We start from the raw sequence: 20,402 nt of genomic DNA, 5'->3' as shown, positions 1-20,402 counted from the left end.
ATGTATCTGCGTTTTGCTTATCCCTTTTTTAGTTATCCCACTTTGGTTTAATTAGTCGGGAGATGAGTGTCGCGATGCAGAAGTGGCCACGTCTGAACACAACATATTGCAATGTTCTGGCTTGCACTACTCACTGCATTCTCTGATGTAGCGGTTTAACCAACCACCAAGTAAGCCAGGGCCAGTTTCTGCGTTATCATCTCATAGCATACATCTTGTCACACGTGGCACTGAAGACCGTTGCTCGAAGTCCCTGAACCAGGAGACTTCTGCAATTTTATAGTAAAAATGACAGCCTTTTGAAACTTTAGTTACTAGCGTTGTATTGGTGACACAAAGTTTACGATTTTTTACTCAAGTGCAGTGCACAGCACATATTAATAATATCTGGGGTTTAACGTCCCAAAACCACGATATGATTATGAGAGACGCCGTAGTAAAGGGCTCCGGAAATTTCGACCACCTGGGGTTCTTTAACGTGCACCTAAATCTAAGTACACGGGCCTCAGACATTTTCGCCTCCATCGAAAATGCAGCCGCCACGGCCGGGATTCGATACCGCGACCTTCGGGTCCACAGCACATATTAGTTTCATAAAAAGGCCAAGACCATCTCCAATAGATTTCTCAGCCCGACTACGCAGACCTGCTGTATTACTTGGAACTAGTATGGCTAGCGTAATCTGCTTAATGTCCTAAAGGGAATTAACACACTAGTTGCTGTTTTGTAAACAAATGCCACGAACATTCTAACCTTTCTGTGGCATAAATCATTAATCTGCATTCAAAGAATAGATTTTCTGTTCACAGTGTTCCTACAGAACACAGCTATCAAATTTATTAAGCAGTTGACATATTGAGGAGTGAGCCAACTCTTGGGATTTGTCAACAGGTATCGGTACTTTCTCGTTTCAACCACAGTGTTTATCGACTGCTAGTGATGGCAAGTCAGTAAGGTTTTGTTTTGTTTTGGGTTTTTTTTTTTTTGCAGATACGCTACATTTAAACTTTTAATCAAATGGGTCCACCCAGCAGATTTGGCTGAACCATGGGGGGACCCGAGGCTGAATGATAGCAACAAACAGTATTTGCAATGCAAGACATGGATCTCGTGCAGGTTGTGATGATAATCAAATCTTTATTACTATATCCTGAAGAACATTTGTTCATAGTTTGTACAAACATCCGACCAAGCAGCAGTAATGTATATAGTATTTCCACAAGAGGGGGGGGGGCTCTGTAAGGACATGACAGTAACAGCAACATTGGAAAAAGCTGTAAGTAAATATAGCAACTGCAGGTCTTCCAAAAAGTGCAGTCAGAGTTTTGTACACTATCCAAGGTACCACAGCCATGAGGTATATAATGCCGCAAGCCAAATGAACCTTGTTCGAAACACGAGCATTGAATGCACAAGTTCCAGTGCATTTTTGGTCAAAAATAAAATATTCCTGCAGAAAGCTAATCTCTGCATTTATTAAAACTATGCAAGCAGTGACCCCCAAAGTACCTGGAAAAACGCTTCTCCATACTTATAAGGTGCTCCTACTATGAGTAATGTCTGTAAGTTTTGTTTGTTTTTCTTTTTCTTAGCATAGAAATGAGCATAGAAATCATATGCTCTTGCAGTGGTACGCTGATAATGTTTCGCTTTATCCTGCGAGATGCCTATGTTGCATGCACAACTGAAATCGCTCCTATTCTTCAGTAATCGTGAGGCAGGGTTTAAGTTCTGCTACGATTCTGGTGTATTCCCAATTCACTTATGAAAGTTCCATGGCAGGTTTCACGTGATAAGAACAACCGCAAGCTCGCAAGAAGTTAAATGGCAACGTTCGTGAATTCTTTCAAAAACTCTCACCATGTCTGCATCAAGTGCCTCTGCTAAAAGGTGTCCAAAATATACGTCTTCCTCCACAGATGTTATCCTTGAATCGAATCGGTTAAGCCATTAAAAAGTTCAGCTATGACCTGTGGCTTCATGCTTGCATTGTTAGCATTTGGCCTGTCTCCACTATTTTTTTATTTAAAAACTGCAGAATGTGTATTAACGTTGTTATTTACACCAACAAAAGCTTCCACAATAGCTCATTACACATACTGGAGGCGCCCTTTAAGTGGAGTGGTATGCAGTACGGCAGACCTCTCACCTGTAAAGACGGGATAGCGTGTTCCCAGGTACTTTCAGATCACTCCTTGTATCGATCTAAAGATTTATTGAAGTGCTGTCAACAAGTGCTAAACTGCGCTCGAGCAGCCACATAATTATTGTATCGGAGTCAAAGTTCCGCCGTCGTTTTAAGGCACATCCGAGGATATTCACAAACACCACAAGCACGAAATCGGTGGCCAATGCCATGCAGCTCACAATGAACATGGTAGCAAGTATCACATAAAGCCAACACGAGAATGAAGATGCTAAATGTGTTCTTAGTGGCAACGACAACGTAGTCACGTGTAAAAGATATGTGACTTGACAAACCAGCCTTGCAGATTTGCGGGAGAAAACGGCTGTACAATTGCCCTAACAGAGGTCGTACTATGTACAAGCTGCTTTGCAGCAGTTGATGGCATCCGTAATATGTGTATAAACATGCAGGGAAACTTTCAAATAAATATAAACAAACTCGATAAATTTTTAGAGTTTAACGTACTCGCGAAGTCTCTGCTGTAAACATGGCTATGCAACCTCTTTTCTAAGCAAGAAAAAAAATGCAGCAACCAAAAACACAACAGATTTTTTTTTTTCCTCCTCCATGCTCTTTCATGGCCGGCTGGTAACTTCATGGTAACACAACCTCAACAGCAAATGCATTCATTTACAGGGCCAAGTATACTGACAGTTACAACACATTATTGCTGAAATAAGAGATCGAGCATATGATCAGATATGCGCGTAAGTATTATGCGAAGATCAATGCACTCCAACCTGTAATGGGCAAAATGCAGGTAGCCAAGTGGGCAAGCAAGGATGGTGTCAGCTAAACACGATTTATATTAAAACGACCCCTGCTTTGATGTTGAACTATAAAAATGCGACCAAAACAGGAAAAAAAAAATGAGTAGGAAACGTTTGGGGCACGACGCCAAACCACAATACGCTTATAACAAACTATACCTAGGTTTATCTATGGCACACCCCATTGCCTGCAATGTCTGTCATGTGTCAGTATTCAATTCAGACGCGTTTGTTCTGTGAATATCGTCGCACATTTTCAGCCTGCTCCTTTTTGGGATTTACAACCTTTGATCGGAACGGCCTCCAATTCACCTTAACAAATACACTCCAAAATAGTGCTTCACTTGCACGGTTCACCATCCTTGTGACTGCGATAGGACTCTTCAACGTCCTGCCGCGTTGTGTTGAAGGCCTTGGTCTTGACGAAGTCTACTGTTCTGTAAACAGTGCTAGTTCCACCAGTGCGCTGCTCTGGAGATCTTGGGCTCTGCGCTGGTGCAGGATCGGAGTCCAAGTCCAGATCAAGGTACTGGATCTCTCCTTTCTTCTTCGCACCCGCACTGGGTTGCCTTATGCCCTGTACAAAGGTAGTGTGTTCTTGAAATGATGCCTTTGTCAAATGTTTTATTCGCACAAGCAAAACATAAGCACCCAGAGAGGCAATATTGCCACTCACTAAACTTTCAATTGCGTATCTCTGAACGTTGTGTGAATATTTTTGAGAACAAATACCACTTGCCCAGAATAAGTTTTTCCTACTTCAGCCCACTGGATAAAAAATTGTAGTTGTGAGCCTACTTCAGCTCATGCAAGTGAGTTTGGGCACCTGTGATGTACTGTTATTGGTTGTTTATGTTCCTTCCATTATCATTTACGTGAACAATTACATTTCAAGCTTTCAGGTTCAGGTGCGCTAAATGAAATATTCACCTTTTAGACAGCAATACTTCGTGGTAGCATCAATAGTAAACCATATATGCAAGGCATTTCAAATTGGCACATTGGTAAGAGCGAAAATTTGGCTGAACAAGGACACTGAAGTTAGAACGTGTAGTGAATCATAGCTGTTTCGCTTTTCGTTACTTCTCAAGCGCTCACTTTTGCGATGAACCCAAGTACACAACCCAAGGCGACCACAACAACACACCGGGCAAATGGCCCCAGATGTTCTGTCACCACATACCGGGTCATCATTTGTGGAGTTTCGCCGGCTACTGCTTGCATTTGACCAACAGTCTTCATCAGGAGCTAGCAAGTCACCCTTACTTCTCTGCCTATACATAAAAGGGAAAAAAAAGCAGTTGAGGGAAACAGAGAAATTATACAACTAGAGCTGAGTAATTTATCATAACTGAAACAGACGGTCCCTGTACCTTGGCCTGCCTGAGGTGGTGTGGCTGCGGCTTCTGTTCACCGGAGGAGGAGCCAGGGGAAACACGTGGCCACCTGTAAGCAGACCAGTTTAAATGTGATGTACACGCACTACTACGCCAGACTAAGGCTCTTCAAACAAATAGTTACAGTTACTGAACACAACAGGTAGTGTTAGCAGTAAAGTATGGCGGCCATCCATCAGGTGTTTTCGGCTCCTACAATCTGCTCCAAAGCATGCAACTCACAAAAGTACAGCTTTTGGATTGGCTATGGATTTAGAAGCCACATGTTGAACAGCCAGTACCGGCAGGAGACAATGCATTACATAACCTAACAAATAGTACAGCCATACCTCAATACCGTAAAATGTAGAGCCAACAGATATAAAGAAGTAAAACTACGAATATTTACGGGTGATTTCGCATGCAACAAACATAGCATATGTGTGTAACAAATAAACAAATAATGAAATGTGGAAAAATCCACTATAACAAAAAAAAGATCACCTTGTCCTTTACGTAAAGTGCAAATATTGTGAATTTCTTCAATCAATCTTATGAATACCAAACTTCCCAGAAAGAAATGTAACAGTAATATGGAAAATCGAGGTCCTTGCGATTGTATGCAGATCAATGTTAAGTTAATTGTATGCAAAAAAAAAAATTGTATAGCTGCACTGAAAACTGAATATGTGTTGAGAAACATTCAATAACACCATTTAGAGGGAGCCCTAGCTAAGCTATGTTCTCTACAAAAGTCACCTGCACAATTTTTTTCCCGGCATTAAGCATTATTAATGCCACAGTTGTCTCGAACATGATAAGCATTTCCCCTGGTGAAAGTTTGCCAATAACATTAGAACAATGTTACAAGCAGCTGCAAACAAGCAGCGCAAAAACTACAAGGGCATCAAGGCAATGCAGAAGCCATTTCAGCTTCCTCATACAAGCCCTTTCTTTTCAGCAACACTCAGACACTGCTCTTTGGCAAGTCATCTCTTACCGTCAACTGATAATTCATGGTTACCAAATAGAACATTTCAGTTGCAAAATACTACATACTTTCGGTCGCAAAATACACATACAAGCTGGTATCATATGAGGCTGAAAATAAGACTGAACGTTGAGTAACAGGTTTTGTACCCAATATTAAAGAAGGTCAAATGCACCCATTTACTGCACAGTTAAGTAAACTAATGCTGAAAGTAGTGATAGAGCTCTCACAGTAAAGGCAACAGCTGTCCATGCCATCACTGTGCTGGTTGCCACTCATTCGCGATGTCTTGGATCTTGGTGTTGCTGTGCCTTTGTTCCTGCCCTCGTGCAACTTTTCTTCCCATGGGAAGAACGGCCAGTTGCCAGAGTTTCGGTGAACCCTTATCCCCTTTCCATCAACGCCATTACACTGCGGTCCCTTCTTCAACCGTGCTGTGCCGGCCTACGATGAACTGTAAATGCCCTGTCTACGCAGGTGGAATTCCTCAGGCTTCTTTCCCGTGGGAACTAGACTGTCTTCGACAGTGCCGTGCAATGTCGTGCCTGCCTCACAACGAACGGTCAGTGCCCCGCCTACGTAGGAGGACTTCTTTGAAGTGGGAGGACGGGATGGACCACGTCCCAACTGCCGCAGAAGGGACGAGAGACAATGGACGAAATGTTACTTTAGGCAGTGCCGGCCTCTTGTTAGGGCAGTCGCGCCCGCCAACTCTCCCAACTTTTTACCTGCTGTAAACTTGTTCAGCCTCAGAGCTAAGGTCGGACCTCAGCTGCATCGGCTCGTCAGCCTTGCAGCTCACTACAACACTCTTGAGACTTAGCAAGTTCTCAACAGTGGTGGCAGCGGCTGGGATACCACGACCCGTACACTCAGCTGTGCACCAGAGGTGCGACCCCATACTTCCTAACAATGTGCATGAGAAAGTTGCCACCATCATAAAGGTATTGGAGGACTCTGCTGCCACTGCTAAGGCATCATTGCCTTGTTTTAACCATAACATATTGAATTCAAGATGCATTTTGCAGCGCATCTTAGCGACACCTTCTTAGTAACAAGTTTTATCTTCATGCTACAGCCTCCCCCCCCCCCATAGTAACCAAAACTGCACTATAATTCTACAAAACCCAATATATAGTTCAACAAGTTTTAAGTAGCACAAAATGTGTCAATAATTATTACACAAAGACCTTGAAAGATCAACTGTGACACTGCACTGCAAAACTAGGCAGTTTAGAAACACCAGAAGACATGCATTGCTAAATTTGCTGAGTGGTTGATGTTCCACGTGCCCTTAAGTAACCAATTTATAACAAACAAGCACCAATTTCAACCTCATTAATCATTAATATATTAGTAAGATGTAAGAAAAACTCACCTGGTGAAGTACCTTCGGTTGATGCTTTTCTTGGTTTGAGGCCACGGTTGATGGCAGGTGGCACAGCGGCAAGATTGGGTGTACTCGGACTATTCGACGACAGATTGGCATAGGCACCAGGCGGCGCCTGCTGTGCATCTCCATCGTCCTTTGCCACAAACTCTGTGAATGACGGCCGGTACTCGTAGTTGAAGATGTTTTCCCTGCTGTTGAAGGTCCCTACAGGAGCATTGCAGTAGGCATGCTTCCTTGAACCTGGCGCAGCTGGTGCAGGTACCGATAGGTTCAGGCCATCGGGACTCATAGCAGACTTTGGAAAGTCGTACGTCTCATCCAGCGAGAGGCGAGGAGGAAGCGGGATGCCACCGGATGCCGTTCTGGGCACCGGCTCTGCAGACCTTGGCAGGTCGTACAGCTCGTACGGTCCCCTGGATGGTGCCGCAGGAACGTCGTAAGCCTCGTGTCGTAACACAGGTACTGGGCACGGAGGAATGCTGTAACCGTCACGCATTCCTCCGGCCGAGCGCGGTACGTCGTACGAGTCTTGCTGTGGCATTCGCGGCTGCTGCGAGGGCGGTGGAGGCACGTCGTAACCGCTGGCCACCGGACGGATCCGGATGTTTGCGGGTTTTGGTGGGCGGGGAGGTATGACTTCGTCGCCTGTGATGTCCGCCGTACTGCCTGCGTTATTGCAGGCAGAAGAGGGTCGAGCCGCGGGTGGCCGGTCGTAGGATTCTTCGGTGGCATTCTGCCTGGTAAGTGGTGCAGGAGGCACGGACATTCCAGCACGACCCGCTTTACGCAGGGTAAGGCCAGCCCTGCCAAGGGTGTCCCCGTTGTACACATTACTGCTCTGAGAAGTGGCCGGCTCAACGACGTCCTCTCGACTGCTTGTAGGTCGCAGTGGAGGCACGGGGTCGTAGTTGAGCGCTTGACCACTAGCGGGCATTCCCGGCGCTGGAGAATCTTCTGGATATGTGTTCCAGTTGACTTTGGGAGCTGGCACGGTCGAGTCGAGAAGACTGGCACCGCTCAGCTCCCGCACTGGCTTCTCCGGAGGTCGTGGCATTCGGCACATGGCGTCCATAACGGGGTCTGGAGACGTTCGCCCCGTGCTGCAACGCGGGGTGTCGTAAAAGTCGACCAGTTTCGATTCGGGACACGACCGCGGGAGTCCGTTGCCAACAGGCTTTCCGGTGATGCATTCGCTGATAGGAATATAGGGATTGGAGTCATCATTTGAAAGGCTGCTTGGATGCTCCGCAGCTGTGGAGAGAGACGGTGGTGCGGGCTCAGCAGGTATTGGACTTTCGTCACTTGGCAAAGACTGCTTGGCGGGTTCTGATGATGCCTCAGCTTGTGTTTCTTCCGAGCCTCCCTCTGCATATGAAAAGTTTCACATAAAAAAAAGTCAGTTGTCATTCCAAGTTGGCTTGATACAGGTTTATGGCAAAAGCAAAAGAGAGTAGATGCAAGCAAGCTATTTAAAGGGGCCTTGCAACACTTTTCTAAGGCCACTGCTTCCAATTTTTGCTCAAAACTTATTCTTTACATTTTGAGTAAGCAAGAGCAAAAGGAATAATAGTAATTAGAGAATGCGGGCACAAATTATTGGTCACAGCAATTCCAAAATATAAGCGATGTACGAGTTGCCCTCAACTTGGATTTTCACGGTTCGGTATATGACATTTCGTTCTCCTGTGGTGTGATATAGAACAGCAACACCAGGTAGCAGCAAGGGATTGAGTTATGCAGCAGAAGTTGATGTAACAGGGTTGCTGAGCCCACTCAGTTTGTTGGTCTTGGTTCTAAGATGACAGAAACTTCTATAAAGTAGAAGTTATTTGGTCATTTCCATGGTTACCACACCTTCCATATAGCCGTCATAATAATTAATCATTAAAATGGCTTAGAACAACTTATGAGAAATCGTTAAACAGGCATGTTGCTAGAGCCAACATTTCAACAAGTAGAGTCATCTTTAAAGGGACACTAAAGAGAAACAATAAATTGGTTTAGATTGATAAAGTGTGCTTGGAGAACTCTTGTGTAGTTTATTTCACCACCATAAGTTTATTATTAGAGGAGAAAACCAAGTTCAAAGTTTCATTTTTAAATTTCGCGCCGAACTTTGTAATTCGTGACGTAAAAGACTTCAAAGGGCATTTAACGTATTTTGGCGCCACTGGTTCGACGAAATTTCCACAAACTCGTTATATCAAGTCTCTGGCCCCCTCAGAGGACAATGTACTTCGATTTAACCGATTAGGAACTACGTAGGCCCAAGCAGGCGCCGTCAAAAATATGTGACGTCACGGCAAATGGCGTGGGAATTCCAAGGTGGCGTCTCCACCTGTATTTTCTTTTTGCGCGTTTTCTCGCTTATTAAGCGTCTTCGCGCAGAAAGCGTGATGTTTTTGGTATCGTGGAAGACTACTTTACTAATGTGAGAAAAATTGTTTTGCTCTTTTGTGTCCCTTTAAGGAAGCAAATTTGTTAAGGCAGCGACTTGATGTAGATGAGTCCACTTGTTAATGCTTTCGCTTTGGCAACATTCTCTGTTCAATTTATTATCACCTCAACATGTTTGAATTGAAACAATTAAGTAATTCAAAAATGGTTCAGTAGGTATAAAAACTTTAGATAGTTTAGCTTATTAATGGAGAGTCAGAAATCATTTCTTAATTTCTGTGGCATGTGAGTAAAGAATAAAAGGCTGTAATATCTGACAACGAGAATGAGATATGATTTCCATGACCATTAACAATACAGCTGAAGTACTTAGTGGACATTTCTGCATTAAAAACAAGAAACAGCGCCTGCACAACGACCCTGACTTGAAACAAACCAAGAGCCCCCAAACCACAAATGTGGCGTAAATGACTGCAATTATGTACAACTACTAAAACACTAACCCGATGTTCCTGTTAAGAAATGATGCTCACATAGAAAAATTCAAATCAGAATAGAACATCAAATTTAGAATGTTAAAAGATTATGCTTTAATCAAGGAACACCCTACAATGCATTATTATAAATCAATATGAAGATACTTGTGAAATGATCGGAAAAATTAATGGCACCTTATATGAAACAAGTCAAAAGACATTTTCACAAACCCTCGTGAGACATTGCGAGGCCGATTAACCGAGCAGCAACAATAGCAAAATAGGACCCTTTGCGCATGAGCATGCCATCACTAACACCGGCAGTCTTATAATGTCCTTTATTATCGTGCGCATCACATATTGCCGCATGGTTGTGTGAGCACCCACGGGTAGAAGAGTACAAAGAAGTTCGGACTGAGCTGCTTCTTGGCCTAACCAGCCCAACACGCAGAACAACGCGCAGAACAAGATGCGCGACGTTACAACCTTCGCCGTCGAAACGTCGCCTACCACCCTGGCGACCGAGTGTGGGTGTGGACACCTATCCGACGACCAGGCTTGTCTGAAAAGCTTCTGAGCCGCTATTTCGGACCATACAAGGTTCTCCGACGTGTCAGTGACCTCACCTATGAAGTATTTCCGGACGGCGCAGTGTCTTCACGTAGACAACTTCGGCCTGAAACCGTGCACGTCGTACGGCTCAAGCCGTACTACACACAGTAGCCCTTGTGCTTTCGCGCTACTTCTGTTACCATGTGACTCCTGTGGTTGTTTTCTTTGTATTTTCCTGTTTGCACATGGCGCAAGTGTCGGTGCGTCATCTTTTTTTTTTTTCCCTGCAGTTACTGGTGCTCAGTCTCTGGTTCTCTGCGTCTGCGCGTGTTGTAGTGTTTTTTTTTCCCTTTTACAAGCATCGAGTCGATGCTTTTCAAAGGGGGGGCTAATGCCGCATGGTTGTGTGAGCACCCACGGGTAGAAGAGCACAAAGAAGTTCGGACTGAGCCGCTTCTTGGCCTAACCAGCCCAACGCGCAGAACAACGCAAGGTTGTCGTCGTAAGTGTGACAATATTATGCTTCTTCATGAAGACCCCTGTTGTTTACATATATCTGCACCCTTTTTGAAGTAAAGCTATTTGCCAAACTCAGTACATCTTGAGGTTCACTTTCTACGGTTATGTAAGCAAGACCTGACCACTATTCTCACCTGTTTCGACCCGCATGCGTAGGCCGCACACCTTGCAAATGCAGTCGACCCACTTGTTCATGATGGCTTCAGAATCGGCGACGAGATAGTATGTCCGCTTTGACGTCTTGATGTCAAACATGAACTTGGACTTTGTCACCACCTCCAGCTCAGCGTCAACCTGAAGGCCACGCACAATGACAACTTTCAGAACTGTCTTTTTGGCAAAAACTAGGAAAACACACATGCCACATCAAATTAACATGCCGGTATTCTGCTTTCATTGCACAGGGAGGTGTCAGTAAATATTTGACATAGCTTAATCCCACAGTCTTTAATGACGGCCGTACATGTGAAGCATCAACACGCTAGTATCAGGTTTCGGGTACACACACGTCAAAACTGGTGCTTATCTGAGGACTCCAACTAAGTGGATAGTCAACAGTGAGCAACATCTTCCACAATTCCAACATATTTAGTGGTGTAATTACCTGATTCTAAAAGCTAATAGTGAAATATAAAGAACCTCACTGGCACTTACTTTCACAATTTCTAATGCTCAGTGCTCTAAATATTTTGCCCCACAAAGAAGGAGTAATAAATACACATCACAAATGAACAGGAAAGAGCATTCACCTAAAATAACTAAACCTCACACTTATAATGCTGACAGTCAACTTCTCAGAATAAAAAAAAAATGTTAATCTCTCATCTGAGGTCCCCATTATTCCAAACACTAGGATTTAGGTGGAACCTTCAAGCTCAACAAACACACACCCTATGAAGCTCATGGGATGTTTGCTTAGCAGAACCTCAGACTTTCTGCTGCTACAAATTCTTCATTGAATTTGGCCTTAATGGCTATTTAACTTATGAGAACACGCAACAAAAGCCATTTTTCTTTCTGTTCTTACTTTAACATGCCTATCAGATTACTGTTGTATGTTTTAAGCACTGCACGCTGCTTCTGTGAGCTGTTACCTGACACTGAACGAGTCTTCGCTCTAAGGTGAGTCAACAAACACGCAAGAAAAGGCAGTGTGCAAAGGTGAAAAAAACAGGCAATGAAATAACCTTGCTAACAGTTCTTAAACTGGTAGTTCTTAAACTAGTACACAGACCACTTTTCAATTGCAAGATGCATCATGTGTTGGCTATCAAATGATTTCATATTCACGCCACAGACACCATGTTCCACAGATTACTCCAGTATGTTAAGCAATACAGGCCCACCTGATCACACTGGTCAAGGTCAATGGTGCCTTTTAGTTTCCTGTAGGTCTGGTCTGTGTAGTACTCCAGGACATATTGCTGTGGAACTTGGCCAGATGGTCGCAGGACAAACCAGCGTCGCCTCCATTTCTGCAAGAAGAGAGGCCAGACAAACAAACACTAAGTTGTTAAGCAAAGGTAATTGAGCTGCAGTATAGCCGTATGCAATCAGGGCACTTAGTGGCGGCTTCTTCGCATGTCACAAAGCGGCTCTCAATCAATCTGACGTCATACTCGGTCAGCATGAGGCCATCGCCCACAGCTCGTCCTCTTTTCATAGATGCTGTCACTCTGAACACGCTTCTAAACTGTGACTAAGAAAGGGGAATGGACAATCACCCATTAGTAACACCAAGCCACAAAGAAATCCATAAAACTTACTTCACATGGATTTCCTTGTGGCTTGGTTACAAACATGTGGTTGTCTGTTTCCCTTTCTTAACCCTTCCGCCACTCTGTGGGATTCCGCAGAACTCATTTGCAATAAATGGTAACTAATACGTCATATTTTATTTTCTAACAATCATTACAGCCTTTACCCTCAATAATGCTTCATAAGGAATTCGGTTTCTGAGGGTATCACGAATAAATAGATAAAAAGTTGCTATAAACATCAGAATAAATTGAGAAAGGCCAAACAGGACTCGTGTAAAGCATAAGTACATTACAGTGCGAGATTCAATCATTCTGCAGCTGATTTCTAGGCATGATGTAGCCCGAAATATACATTAGGGAGTTTTCAAATAACGGCCCCATAGGTTTGGGGCCCCAAAGCCCTTTGCGTGTGCTCGCTTTGGGTCAAGCAGGAGCTAGGAGTTTTCAAATAGGGTCTGAGGCGCTTTGGACGCTCCGCCTATTCTAGGTCACTCTAGTCTTGGCCAAGAGCCGTCGCTTCAGTGGGTGCTGTCATGTTTGTCTGACGCAAAGTTTTTGGGGCAGGCTTTGAAGGCTCCCGCTAAATTCGAGAAATAGCGTCCACAACGTCAAACCCAAACGCTGTTTGGGTCTCGTGCATGTGCAGTGGCCTCAACGCTATTTCTTTGGGGACCCAAAACGATTGGGGCCCCTATTTGAAAACTCCCTATTATGAAGCCTTAAAGGTAGATGCATCTCGTAGAAAAGCTTTTGTTATTAATTGAGATAACTGAATGGAATTTATGCTTAATATAGAGCTTATTGTTGCATTTTCTAAAGTATTATCACTTTTATATATTGTTTGGTTATTTTTGTGTGTCATAGGAAATTGCCAAAAAACAGAGTGTTTTGAGCAATGTGTGGGCTTCGTAGCAGGACCCCCAAGAAAGTGTTAAAAGATAGCCTTTATAATAAACAAACAATTGCAGATGACCTTAAATGTTATTTTCTCTCCACTTAAAATTTATTCTCGATTACTTAGAGACAATACTGATGATTAATTCTCTAAAATGCACACAACCAATATTGCAGCAAACTACAATGAAGCCTAGATACTCTTAATCCACACATCCTTGTGCGTCATCTGAGTGCGAAGTTTTGCGCACAAGATAGTACAAATTATGCAAGATTGAAAAAGAAAAAAACGAAAAAGAAAGAATAGAAATTGAAAGCTTCTAAATAGATGCTTTTTACTACGGCAGATAACCAGTTTGCAAGAAATGCGACCAAAATGCAGACCAGTATTTCCGGAAGCATAGAAGTATAAAAATCCCCTGCCGCACAGATAATACCCCCAGAACCCTCGCCAGCTTCCTTCTCCAGCGTGGGTTTCCTTAGTGCGCTTCAATTATGACGCTTGCTGCAGTAGTACAGTGCTCAGCTACTGAGCCGAAAGATGTGGGTTAGATCCCAGCCCACAGTGGTTGCATTTCGATACAGGCGAAATGCTAGAGGCCCGTGTATTTATGTTTAGGTGCACATTAAAGAAGCCCTGGTAGTCAAAATTTCCAGAGTCTTCAAATGCAGCATGCCTCATTATCACATGGTGGTTTTGGTTTTGGCACATAAAACCCCAGCAATTATTATTAATGATGAGATATAGCTACAGCTCTCGGAGTTCTAGAGATTTTTTTCATCCTTCTTCGGCTCCTGATTGCACAGAGTGATCAGCTTCCAGGTTGGAAGAATGCCCAACTCTTGAACACAATTTTAAAGTCGTTGTTGAATCAAGGTATGGCTATGGAAGTGGACTACTAAGAACATAAATCATGTCTTGAGTTACCACAAGCAAACCTTGATTTTGACTCTGGGACATCTCTTCTAGAGTTCAGAGTTTGCTTGTCAATCTTTCGTTTCTAGAAGTTCAGCCCTTGCCGTAGCATTGATGAAAAGTGGAGAATAAGCTGGCACCCACTCAGTCTGGGCTAGTGCTCACTAGTTGTTACACCAGGAAATCTCATCATATAGGCAAAACTCGTGATTGCGAGCCTCATAAGTACAGCACGAGTGAAAAAAAAAAAAAAAATGAAGCTGCTAAAGCTACCACGACTCAGTATCATTTTTTGCATTCTCAATCTGGTGAAGCATCTTTTGATCTCTTGGACGTAGAAATAGAATTCTGAAGCACAATTTAGCAATCAAAATCGAAAAATTTTATTTTCTAAAAGAAATCCATTTTTTTTTTTGCTTGCTTCAATCACGCTCAAGTCACTGTTACAACTGCTGGCAAACATGGATACGCAACAATGCATATAGTGGTCTTTCACATGTCCACATTTAAATTTCTGCCATGTGCCTCTGAAGGAGGTGGAAAGCATGCCAGTACTTTTTCATGTGCACAGACATGAAAATGTTTTCGCTTCACATGAAGAAACCATGTGGCATATAGTATTACACTGCACATCAAGAAAAGAAATTTAACATGAGAGACAAGTGTGTTCTGCCCCCTCAATTCTCCTTTTTGTTTTTTCAAGCAAAAGTTTCATTACTGGTGTACTGTGTAAAGCAAATGCCAAACTTCTTTCACACGCAGTATATGAGTCATGTACAAAGCATGTGATGCAATTTACTAAAAAAGCTACAATCAGCATGTCTTCTTTATACAATTTGCTTCTTTAATTTGTAACATGCACATGAACTGTTACAATAACATGTAAAGCAAACATCAATGGACAGTAGAAAATATGAGGAGAAACAACACAGACACCTCTTACTGTTCTAAGGGCTTAGTATGTTTCAGTATTATTAAACAGCTTGCCAAACTTACAGCAACAAGCTGCCCACAGTCATTTCATGTACAGCATATCTCATCATTCCTGCTGCAGAATTGGCAAACCGAAATACTTTCAATGTTTCACAACATGTGCCTCATATCAAAGTCCACCTAACAGTTTTTAAAACTCGATGACATGTATATATAAATGCAAAACAACAAGTTCGCTACATGTTTATTTAAAAAAAAATAGTCGGTAGCATGACTTGTTTTACATGAGTTAGATAAGAATCTAGGGAAACAGTAAAAACGGGAAAAACGCGGTGTTTAATTCCACTTATTTCTACACTTCCCTTTTGGTTTTTCCACGTTGTGGAATTGTCTGTAAGCAATAGCGCAAGCGGTCGCGCTTACACGGATACGGAGAGCCGGGTAAACTGTTCCTTTTGCGGGGCTTTATCGCTAGCCCAGACCCCGACAGTCGCAAACAGGCCGTTGCGCCCACGGCGCGTCAAGACTGCCGCTATATGGTTCCGCTTTGATACTGTCTTATCAGGGAGGCACTTATTGTTCCGACACGGCCCTTTGCCGAACGACGTTTCCGTGAACCGTTCCTTCCGAGCGCTGAACTCGCTCGCACGCTTCATTTCCTTCTTAACGGCTTCGTCGTGCGCATTCCACGCGCATCGGCACGAAGTTTGCAGCAAAAAGAAAAAAATAATGAAGAGAAGGCAGCAGTCTGGAAAGTTAGCTAAGTGGTTCTTACATAACTTAAACCTTAAGCAATGAAGGAAAACAAGCGCAGCTACAGTGCACGCGCTTTCCTTATTTCACTTGGCAAAGTCGGTGACAACCTGTCATGTATACAATTAAGCTGTCACGTAAGAAAAAGGCCGCGCGCATTGAAAATTTTGTTGCGGCTTCCTTTCGTTCAGTGTTTTTTTGTCTGTAACAGTGAAAATATAACTCGCATAAGTTGCAAATGATTGACAGCTCGCCTATTAGAACAATACGACGAACAGCTGACATGTCCGCCACGGAGTCGGAGCACGAACTGCGCGAGTTCGCTAGCGCGATGAATCAGAGGTGTAGACGTATGCGACTGTGACTTCAAGGTAAACGAGGTGCCCGTCAAACAATACAAGGCGTAGACGACGAAACAACGTCAAACACGCGAACGAAACGGGCCGACCGAAACCAGTTGTTATTTCGTGTCTTTTCCGCTCTCTCCCCCACAGAACCATCGAGAGTGCCGATGAGTGTCGATGGCTTCAACACGCTACGAATACACCACTTGAAAGAAAAACAAAGCTTAAACAAAGGCTGGTGCAGGCAAAAAACACATGAAGTTCTTGCGGAAAGCTTACCGCACGTCGGATCCTTCGCTCCGGCGGCGATTTCACGAGCCATCCTTCGTAGACTACCTCCATGGCACCGTTTTGGGTGCGAAGACTCTTGCTGTTGCTCTTGAGCTTCCTACAATCGATCGTTCGTGTGAGTGAAGAGGATCGAAGGGAGCACGTATTTCATCGTCGAAGCACTGTCACGCGTTCTATGCGCCCGGTGAGGCACCGACAGTTCATTTGCGCCACGATCAGTCCGTGCGCTGCCCGCAAACTTACCCCTAGCCCACCTCGCCCCCTCTGATGCATCATGCCGGAAGTTATCACGCACAAGACACACGCACACCCAATTTATCACGACGATATCTGCTGAACTAAGCATCCCTTAAAAGCATTGTCCGGTCAAACATTTCTGTAATCATAGATGCGAAATTCGAGCTATATTTTGTGTTCTAAAAGTCAAAATATGAGAAGAAAACAGCACACGCGAAGCCGCCTATCGCGCAGTGTGCGAACTAGCGAGCTAGCGACGCGCACCGCACGGAACGAGAACCAACGAAACATACAACATGGGTCGTGCTGTGTAATCCCTGAAATTGTCGAATAGTTGCCCTAAGATTGCAATGATCGAGAGAATGCGGGCCCCGTTCGGCTACTGTATGCGAGGTCGTCGGAAACCGTTTCCGTAGTAACTTTCCTACCCGCTACTCGACGCGCTCAGTCGGGTCGCGATGGGCTCCAACGCATCCGTATTGCAATGGCACTGCAAAAACTGTACCTCCATAAACCCGACAGACAGCGGATCCTGCATACGCTGCGGCGCAAGTCGAACGGTGCCCGAAGACGACGATGCATCCAGGGAACCATTGCCCCAAAACTCCAAGGACGGCTCCTCGAAATTCACTCTTACATCACGTCGCGTGGAGAGCCGTGTGGAGCCCGGAGCTCTTTCCGTTGCTCCTGCAAGGTAATCCGTAAATGTAGTGCTTCGAATCCGCATGCCACCCAGCATGACTGTTCTATTTCAAGAGAAATAAATAAAAGATACAGCGAACTAATCGCGCATTCAATAAACCTTGTATCGAGAAAACTACTGCATGATTATTTCTGTTGCAGTTATTCGGGTCTACTGAATAAGCACGCACTATGCTTGCAATGGGTCACAGGTAGTAACAGCTGAGCAAGCTCGGCTTGAAAGCTGCTGAGCCATAGATGCCGTCAGTGCCCTATACGTCACAAAAAACGTCACCAAAGCTTTTTACATGTTGCATTGCGTATTCTAGCGAAGCAAAGTGCGCACGCACAGACGTTTATTTTAGCGTTTCTTTTTTCGTCATAACGGTAAACAATTCCTCAAGAGGCCCGCAGTAGCAGGCAGTTGATGTAGTCGGCTTATTGATCGCGCACCTTACAATGCAAGTTAAATGCACGGGGGGAAACGGCACTTGGGCGCATGTCCCGTCGAACAAGACTCACACAAAACGAAAAAAAAAAAATCCACAAAACGCACGCGCGAGACACGGAGCGGATCGATTGTGCGTCACAGCTGATCAACTTACTATGGTTCCGAGTCGGCTCTGTTTTCGTCGGCTCCCCGGAATGCTTGGCGCCTTGCTGCTCCGCGTTTCCGTGCTGCGTGTGTCCTTTCGGTTTCCTATCAGTATCGCACGTCAAGAAGCAATTGTTGAAACTAAAACGGGTGCGTAGTTCACATCGGCGAGTTCCCAGATAGAAGGGCGGTGATATACTCACCCACGCGGAACCGCCAACCGCGAGACTGCGGGTATCTGTTTTTGGGTTTGCAAACGCCGGTATCGGCGACACGAAGGACACGATGCATTACTCACGCGTGCGCGCGTCAGCCAACGACGGTTGGGAATCGTAATAGGACGGCAACGTCGCCCCCGCCCACGCCCGCTTGAGAGCGCCGCGCTTCACGTAAACACGAGAAAAGCTCGCCTACGTGACATTACTATCACCCAAACAGTGAATGAAATCCTAGTAGACTCTGAAAAGCTCTCTTCCGAATGCACATCACTAGGATACCTCGTTTTCAAGATATATATATATATATATATATATATATATATATATATATATATATATATATATATATATATATATATATATATATATATATATATATATATATATATATATTTTTTTTTTTAAAGGGGAATTGGCGAGAAATGTAGGTTTCTGTTTCCTGGCAGCAAAAATTCGAAATTTTTGTGGCAATTTTCGAAAAGGAATACTACATGCAATGGTCTTTTTTGGGGCTCAAGGGGTATTTCTGATGAGAAAATACAGTGACAGAGAGACTAATGTGACAAGCTTATTTGTGCAAATTCACATTTGCAAGCATTACTTCTAGTTAAAGAAGCCACAAAACCAAGAACAGCTAGAGCTAGAGGTGCTTGGTGATTCGTGCTTACTTCGTATGGGCATGAGCTTTATGAAAATCGGTTTTAACCCGATTTTTATTAAACTTGCTTGAGGTGCAGAAAGAGGAGTTATTGGGCTTTACCTGAAAACGGAGGACCCTATGCATAACATATTTTCATTGGCTGTCTCAAGACAGACTACTTATGTCTTCTGGTGCCTAGTTGGTCTGTAATCTGTTCTGACAGCGCAGGCACAGAAACTCTTGTTTCTGAAATAGGGGCCATGCTGCCGAAATCACTGATAGAGTGCCACTTTTTTACACATGATGCCATAAGGGCAGTACTTCAAATACTAATAATAGGCAAATGAATAAAAGGTCTAAAAGGTGAATATTGCAAATTACTACTTCATGGCCCCCTCACCAGGCTTGGCCATTGCAAACGAAAAAGTACAGCACATGGGTCACGTGATGGCCATTGTATCTGCAGAGCATGAAACAGTTGCGTGATGTGACAGTAGTCAAAGTTTCAATCAAGGTGGCACGCTATTCCCTTTGAAAGCTGCACATCAAGCAAGAGTGAAACTCACGTGCTCAAATCCCCGACGCAAAATGCACGGCTTGCCATGTCACCAACTGTGGCACCTGACTTCAGTTAATCACCTATTGCATGATGCAAAATGTCTCCACTGAAAATGCACCAGAACCCGATACAGGAAGTTAGGAGGAAGAAAAAAATTTAAAAAAGAACAAGGCAGGGGTCGCCACGGTAACGTGACATGGTCCCTCGTATCTTGTAAAAGGGACATAGCAGGAAAGGATTTTAGCCAAGGCAAAGGGGGAGAGTTCCTTATGTTCCTTTATCAAATTGTGTGGGAGTTGCCTTTGTATGCAGTCTGTTGAAAAAAATTGGCAGTGATAAGGAACACATAGCTCCTTATTCCAACCCTTCACTTCAAGAGTATAAACTTCTGATTTGTTAACATCATAATATTGTTTCTATAGCTAACTCTTAAATGTTTTCATTCAATAGTATATGTAAATCAATTTCCCTTTGCATCAATACCATTGTGTGCCAGAAGCTTTATGCAACTTTTTTTTAAATGTAGTTTGTAGTGTAATTAAAGGGGCCCTGCAACACATTTACAAGTAATCGTCGAATGCTTCATTAAAAGAGCTTATTGCCTCACAAATCGACTGTAGCAAAAATTTTTAGAACCCGTCAAGTACGAGTGGAGTTACAGGGATTTGTCGCACTAGTGAGCATGCTGAAAGCTACGCAGAGGGGAGGGATGACAAGGGGCCAAGAAGATGCATGCCTTCATCAGCACGCGTCATGACCGCACTTTCTTTTCCTTTTTTCCTTCGAACGTGCGCCTTACTTTCAGTGTGATCGCGCGGGCACGTGGCATAATGCCGCGGTAGCCACGGTAACTATGCAGTTCACGATGCTTAAATCAGCCATTGGCCGTAGAGTTTGGGTTTATGGCAGGGTCATTTGG

At 43.9% G+C, this 20,402-nt stretch overlaps 1 protein-coding gene across 1 annotated transcript; it reads right to left on the bottom strand.

Moving 5' to 3' along the window:
- Positions 1-1,117: 1,117 nt before the first annotated feature.
- LOC119382770 (GRB2-associated-binding protein 1) lies at positions 1,118-18,287 on the bottom strand. Its single transcript, XM_037650617.2, has 10 exons — positions 18,270-18,287; positions 18,077-18,171; positions 17,296-17,477; positions 16,542-16,650; positions 12,009-12,137; positions 10,797-10,956; positions 6,704-8,083; positions 4,332-4,404; positions 4,142-4,232; positions 1,118-3,535 (listed from the first exon to the last, which is right to left on the bottom strand). The coding sequence occupies exons 3-10, from the start codon at positions 17,382-17,384 to the stop codon at positions 3,299-3,301; spliced, it is 2,268 nt and encodes a 755-aa protein (XP_037506545.2). The 5' UTR covers positions 17,385-17,477; positions 18,077-18,171; positions 18,270-18,287; the 3' UTR covers positions 1,118-3,298.
- Positions 18,288-20,402: the final 2,115 nt, after the last annotated feature.

This window comes from Rhipicephalus sanguineus, chromosome 2, assembly GCF_013339695.2.
Source record: "Rhipicephalus sanguineus isolate Rsan-2018 chromosome 2, BIME_Rsan_1.4, whole genome shotgun sequence".
Taxonomy (NCBI): domain Eukaryota; kingdom Metazoa; phylum Arthropoda; class Arachnida; order Ixodida; family Ixodidae; genus Rhipicephalus; species Rhipicephalus sanguineus.
Note: the sequence above shows the minus strand (reverse complement) of the source record. Positions and strands in the feature narration are given on the sequence as shown.